This window comes from Macaca thibetana, chromosome 8 (genome assembly GCF_024542745.1).
Source record: "Macaca thibetana thibetana isolate TM-01 chromosome 8, ASM2454274v1, whole genome shotgun sequence".
Lineage (NCBI taxonomy): Eukaryota > Metazoa > Chordata > Mammalia > Primates > Cercopithecidae > Macaca > Macaca thibetana.
In genome coordinates this window covers 133,250,958-133,258,023 of record NC_065585.1, presented here as the reverse complement: position 1 = coordinate 133,258,023, position 7,066 = coordinate 133,250,958, and the positions used below count along the sequence as shown (strand labels likewise).

The 7,066-nt window shown below is 47.8% G+C and overlaps 1 protein-coding gene across 1 annotated transcript in view; it reads right to left on the bottom strand.

The window, feature by feature from the left end:
- Window positions 1-529: 529 nt before the first annotated feature.
- The window catches only part of PRSS55 (serine protease 55), a 29,737-nt gene continuing 23,200 nt past the window's right edge, over window positions 530-7,066 (bottom strand). The window contains exon 5 of the mRNA XM_050801103.1: window positions 530-1,026. Within this exon, the coding sequence (XP_050657060.1) occupies window positions 901-1,026 (126 nt within the window). The 3' untranslated portion in view covers window positions 530-900. The remainder of the gene's footprint in view (window positions 1,027-7,066) is intronic.

Here is a 7,066-nt window from a genome sequence, read left to right as displayed (position 1 = left end):
TTCTCATGAGGCATCTGTTAATGGCTGTGAGACAAATGAAGGACATCAGGACAAACAATAGGGGCAGGTTGGTGGGGCTGAGTATTCAGAGTGAAAGGGATTATAATTAAAACTTGTCTCACCCTTGGATCCTTTACAAAATAATTGTTGGGTTATTTTCTTGGTGAAGCAGTGATCCATATTGATTTTAGAAAATGCATGCATCTCAGCTGGGGGATCTGGAAGTCTAGAGGGTGGCTACAGGAGCAAAGACCATGCAGTGCAGGCAGAAGAAGTCCTTGGAGCCCTGTTCCCTAGCTTAGGAAACCACGTGCCCCAAACCTGGCTGGCCACCAGGGCTTGCTCTTTCCTGGGTGGTTCTCAGCAATTTCATGGAGGATGACCCAGAAGGCAGAAAGTCTACTGCCAGTTCCTGTGCGCCCTTGGGCAAGCTATCTAAACCTTTTATGTCTCATTTTCTTAATCAGTCAATAGGTATAAATAGTCTGGCCTACTTCATTTGGCCACATTGAGGATTAAGTGAGATTTTACATACAGTGCCTAATAGTACACATAAAAAGTGTTAAATAAATATCATTATTAAATCAGTCGTCATTCAAAGGTACACCAAAGCAGACTCCTGGGCCCCTCTCTCGCCATGAAATGAAACCACTAGTCATAATCATGATGAGGCCTAATTCTCCTCCCAAGGCAACTTGTTCTCTTTGCTAGTAATTGCCTGGATTTTCATTATTAGACAAGAAAAGAGAACCCTTTAGCAATAATTTGAGGCTACTCCTATCACAAAGCATGAGCATCATCAAAACGAAGAGTTTTTGGTCGATTTTTTCAGTCATTTGGACAGAAAATGCCCTCAAAGATTTTCAACTCAAGGCTATGACCAAGGGTATGTTTTCTGCCTCAAAAATGACTCCATGTAGAAGAAAGAACAAAGCACCAATTTTGCAGATGAAAGGTGTGAGACCCAGGTGGCTTTGTTTGAGAGCTTCCAGTGTTCATTCTTTGTAAAGTGGGAAAATAGCTTTGCTTTTTAAAAAATTTTAAGTATAATTGACAAATTCAAAAAATTGTACGTATTTATGACGTACAATGTGATGCTTTGATTTATGTATACATTGTGAAATGGTTACTCCAATTAAACTAATTAACATATCCATCACCTTACATATTGCTTTTTTGTGATGAGAACATTCAAGATCTCTTCTCTTAGCAATTTTCAAGTCTGTAATACATTATTACTGTATTAACAATAGTAACCATGCTGTACAATAGATCTTCAAAATTTAATTCTCCTGTCTAACTGAAATTTTGTGCCCTTTGACCTCAGGTCTCATAACCACCATTCTACTCTGTGATTCCATGAGTTCAAATTTTTTATATTCCATATGTATGTGAGATAATGCAGTATTTGTCTTTCTGGGCCTGGTTTAATTCACTTAGTCTAACGTCCTCTAGGTTCATCTGTGTCATTGTCAATGACAGAACTTCCTTCTTGTTTAAGGATGAATAGCATTTTATTGTGTATATTATATATATATCCATCTTATATATATGTCCATCAACGAATGATAAAGAGAATGTGAGATATATATATATATTTTTATCATTCATTTGTTGATGCACACATAGGTTGTTCCAGGTTGTATTAGTCTATTCTCACACTGCTATAAAGACATACCCAAGACTGGGTAATTTATTTAGAAAAGAGGTTTAACTAACTCCCAGTTCCACATGGCTGGAGAGGCCTCAGGAAATTTACGATCGTGGCAGAAGATGAGAGAGAAGCAAAGGCATGTCTTACATGGCAGCAGGTGAGAGAGAGAGCAAACAAAGGGGGACGAGCCCCTTATGAAACCATCAGATCTTGTGAGCACTCACTCACTATCACGAGAATAGCAAAGGGAAAACTGCCCCCACGATCCAATCACTTCCCACCAGGTCGCACCCTCTGCACCTGGGAATTATGCTTCAAACTGAGATTTGGGTGGGGACACAGAACTAAACCACAACACATGTCTTGGCTATTATGAATAATACAAGCATGAGAGTGCAAATATCTTTTCAACATACTGATTTCATTTCCTTTGAAAAGATACCCTGAAGTGGGATTGCTGGATTATATGGTAGTTTTTGAGAAGCCTCCATACTGTTCCCCATTTTGGTTGTATTAATTTACATTCCCACCAACGGAATACAAACATTCCCCTTTCTCCATATCCTCACCAACACTCACTATCTTTTGTCTTTTTGATAACAGCCATTCTAACAGGTGTGAAGTCATATGTCTTTGTGATATTAATTTGCATTTCCTTGATGATTAGTGATGTTGAGAAGTGTTTCATTCGGCCACTTATGTGTCTTCTTTTGAGAAATGTCTATTCAGGTCCTTTGCCCATTTTTAAATTGGGTTATTTGTTTTCTTACTGTTGAGTTGTTTGGATTTTTTGTATATTTTAGGGATTAACCCCTTAAAAGATACATGGTTTGCAAATGTTTTCTCCCATTCCATAGGTTGTCTCTTTACTCTGTTAATTATTTCCTTGGCTCTGTAGAAGCTTCTTAGTTTAGTGCAACCCCATTTGTCTATTTTTTTGCTTTTGCTGTCTGTGCTTTTGGGGTCACATCTAAGCTTTGCTTTTTCAACGCAGTGCTCAGTAGATTAAAGTAGGAAGATGTTTCCTGGAGGCCTCCAGCCATCCTTAGCTTTGCCATGATTAACACTCCCATGATTTCACTCTCTCAAAGAATGGGATTCTTTAAAAGTTCCAATCTTGAGAGCATCAGCAAGTTAGAAATGGGCTTTCTGCTTTCAATCAAATAGACCCCAGCCTTTGTTCTAAGAGAAAGATGAGGAGCTTCCTCATAACCAGTAGCTTCCAATACTCTTTATTCTAAGCATGAAGACATTTCCCTTTGCACAGTGTACATTAAGGCTTACTGAGGCAAGGCAGGAAATGGTGCCCTTTCCCCCAGCAACTTCCAGCATGTTCTGTGGTGCATCTCAATATCTGGCTGCTCTGTATTGCTATTATCCAAATGGGCAATGTTTCTGTCATTTAACTGTGTCTTTGGGCAGGAACAGTTGAAAGCAGGGATTTTGCAAAGGTTCTACTTTGGGAAGAATTTGTTGGTTCCTATTAAATGGGCAGATGGAAAGCACAGGGAATCTGGAGATGCTTTACAGTGAGGACAGCGTGGGGCTTGACAAAAGAGAGAGAGGAGTGCGAATTTTTCGTGCCCCCCTAAAAGGATGGGGTGAGAACTTTTCCCCATCACCAAGTGCTCTTAGAGCCTGTGCAGATGGAGAGACATGGTTCCATTGTTCTCAGCCGTTCCCTTCAGCCCCTCTCATTGGCATGTTGGTCAGCATTGCCAGAGTTAGGAGGTGAAACCCCCCTGCAGGGTGCCCCTACCTTGCACAAGATTACCTTGCAGGACATGCAGTCACAGGGAAGCTGGTCCTCGATCTGCTGGGATTCGTGGCCTCAGTTCACGCCTCCACCTGTGCTGCGTCTCACACCTGCAATGCTGCCGGTTACCCTGCCTTCCCCACCAGAGGTCGAGTTCCCTAAGACAGCAACCGGGCACTGCCTGTCTTTGTGTTTCCCAGCACAAAGAGAAGAACTGAACACTTATTCTGATTCAATAACAGGAAGAATAAATGAATGAATAAATGAGTGAGTGCATTTTAAAGCCAAGGGAGTTTCTGCCTCATAAGCTCATTGTCTTAGAAGAAAAGAAGGCAAATAAGGAGATCAGTAAGAAGTCCTGTGCGCCCGATTGCTTCCTGTGCCTTTCGACCTTCAGCCATGAAGCACGACCTTTATTGCTTGTTGAGCACAGACAGCTTTTAAAGGATATCCTTCCACTGCCCTCTCAGAAGGAAAGGGTCTTGGAAAGTGCTCAAAGCCCATCACTTGCAGGACCTTCTGAGTACGCTATGAACAAGAAGATAGTAAGAGAAGGTGGCGGCAACAGGGGATTTCAAAGTGTCCTGGAAGGCTGGGTCCATGTCACTCTTGGGGCAGTAAAATGTTTTAGTGGGAGTAATTGATTTATTCAGTGTCATCTGAAAGTGAAAGAAGACAGGATAGCTGAGCAAGCAATCCTCCCTCCAGCTTTCCATCCACCCCTGCAGATGTGTTTGTGCTCACGCACACACACGTGCACACACATGCTCACATGCTCACACACACATGCCCCCACATACATCAGGTGATTAACACAGGTATTGAATGGAAAGCTACATCTTCAGGAGAAGCTGATACAGTAAAAACCCAGGTAACCTATCCCAGGGTAACACTGTTGTCATCAAGCATTCTCTAGGGGCAGGCAGGGAGGAGAGGGGCAGGCTGGTTGGGAAACTGCAGGCAATCAGTCTCAGAAGTGGGGAGGCAGAGACTGGGTCCCTGTGCCCCAATTTTCTCCAGTCAAGTCAACAAAATGGCATCAGTGGGGAGTGTTCTGGAGTTTGCGTCTGTCTTGGATGCAAACTCTTGGAAGTCCTATCAAGAGTCCTAGAAATTCTTGATGTTTAAGGCACAGCAGCCAACTGCCACCAGCTGATGCCACACCAGAGCCAGGACTAGGACAGATTTATGGGGCCAGAAACGTGAGTCCAGGCTGCCGGCTCCCCAGGCTCGGCCCCTTCCTTCATTGACTTGGCCATAACCAGCCTTGTACTTCAGGAGCTGGGAGTTCGGGACCCCTACTTATGTGTTATGGGGCTCACTAGGTAATTCTCTGTGGATAACGATGACTTGGATAGCTAAAATGCCTTGCGGGCCGGGCACGGTAGCTCACACCTATAATCCCAGCACTTTGGGAAGCCAAAGTGGACAGATCACCTGAAATCAGGAGTTGGAGACCAGCCTGACCAACACGGAGAAACCTGTTCTACTAAAAATACAAAAATTAGCAGCGCATGATGGCGGGCACCTGTAATTCCAGCTACTCGGGAGGCTGAGGCAGGAGAATCTCTGGAACCTGGGAGGCAGAGGCTGCAGTGAGCTGAGATCGCGGCACTGCACTCCAGCCTGAGCGACAGAGTGAGACTCTGTCTCAAAAATAAAAAAAATAAAAGATAAAAATGCTTTATGGATTATCAGTGCTTCTCTTTTTTTTTTTTTTTTTTTTTTTTTTTTTTTTGAGACGGAGTCTCGCTCTGTCGCCCAGGCTGGAGTGCAGTGGCCGGATCTCAGCTCACTGCAAGCTCCGCCTCCCGGGTTTACTCCATTCTCCTGCCTCAGCCTCCCAAGTAGCTGGGACTACAGGCGCCCGCCACCTCGCCCGGCTAGTTTTTCTCTATGCATCATCTCGCTGTAACAAGACTGAGAGCCAGGCCGGGAACGGGACCTTACTTCCACCTTGCAGGTAAGAAAATTGCAGTTTAGAGAAATGACAGAGTGGGGAGCTGCTGGCTGCGCCTGTGCTGTTCCATGGCCCGGAGCACTCCATCTTTCTCCAACGTCAGGGGGAGAGACACAGCCCAAAAGGGGCACTGAGCGTTGGAACTGACGTCAGGAAGCCCCTGCCTGGCACCCTAACATGGCCACTGAACAGCAGGTGGGCTGAGCTCCTGGGGCCTTGTTTCACATGGTAGAACCAGCGGCTTTTCTTGCTGCTCTGCGGGGTCTCATCACTGTCGCGTTTAGCAGGGCTTCGTGAGCCTCTGTGTGACCCCCAGAGTTCTGGACACAGGCTGGACACGGGCTTAGGCCTGAACCCAACCCACATCTCAACATTCCGATGCCATCGTCCACCCTCTGAAATGCCATCAACCTCGGACCCTTTCCCATCCCCACAGGCCGCCTTCCTAGGCTCTTACAACCATCTCCCACCCGGGCGCTGGCTCTGCGGCCGTCCCCTCACCCCCACTTCCCACACCAGAGTTTCTGGGATTGGATCATGTCACTCCTGCTCAAGCCTGTTCCGTGGCTCTCTGTGACCATGGCCGCTGCAGGAACCTTTCAGAGGCCTACAGGACAGGACCCAGCTCCGTCCCTCATCGCCCTCACTTCTGTCTTAGCACGTATTATGGTGAGGGGACTGTCCGTTTACATCCATCTCCCCCTCTAGACCAGGGTAAGCGAATGTTTTCTGTCAAGGGTCAGGTAGTAAATGCTCCAGGCTCCAGGGCCCACCCAGCCTTGGTTGCATCTATTGAGCTTATGCCTGTATATACAGCAGTACCCACAGACCAGACACCAGGCAACAGGCATGGCTGCGGTCCGATAAGACACACAGCGGGCTTGATCCCACCCCGGCCCGGTGGGGCCCCTGCTCTTGACTTTGATCTCTGGGGCTGGCCATTCCAATCTGTCTGCCCCACTACCAGGTCCCCAGCACAGTACCTGGCACACAGGAGATGCTTAATAAAAGGCTTAGAGTGGATGTGTGACCAGGAGGGCTGCCCAGAGCGGGCACAGGAGCCCTGTGGCTGCCCTGCAGATCCAAGTCTGAGGCTTTGGAGCCGTGGGTGCCTCAGGCTGCCGGGTCCCGCCTGTGCCTGGGCTTCTGCCTCAGCAGCTCCTCGTCTGCTTCCGGAGGGGACTTCCAGCCAGGGGGAATGGCCGGGGCTAAGCTGTTGGCCCAGATTCCTGGCTCGCTGTGTCGGGAAGGGAAGGGTCCAAAGTGGCCCCAGCCTCAGAGTGAGGGAAATCGTTCCCCAGCTCCCAGGACCCGGGCGACGGGGGAACCCCGCGGAGCCACGGCCCATTCGATGCAATGCCTGGGCCCAGGGCCCCACCCGTGAGGGCCCAGGAGGGTGGCAGCCACTGGGAGGGTGGGGACACAGCCGCTCCTGGAAGGCTCCAGCCAGCTGTCAGGGAACCTCTGCTTCCCTCCCCTTCCAGGGCTGTGTCTGTCGCCTCCCTGGGGCTAGGTCTCCAGGCCTGACCAAGCACAGGGAGACACTAAAGTCCTCCTGCCTGGTCTGGAGTCACTCTGCCACCTTGAGGCGACATCTGGGAACTGCATCCTGCCCCAGCCAGGCCCACCTGAGAGCTCGCTGCCTGAGCTCCCTCTCCAAAGCCAGCCCCAGCTGCCTAAGGAAGCCTGTTCATTC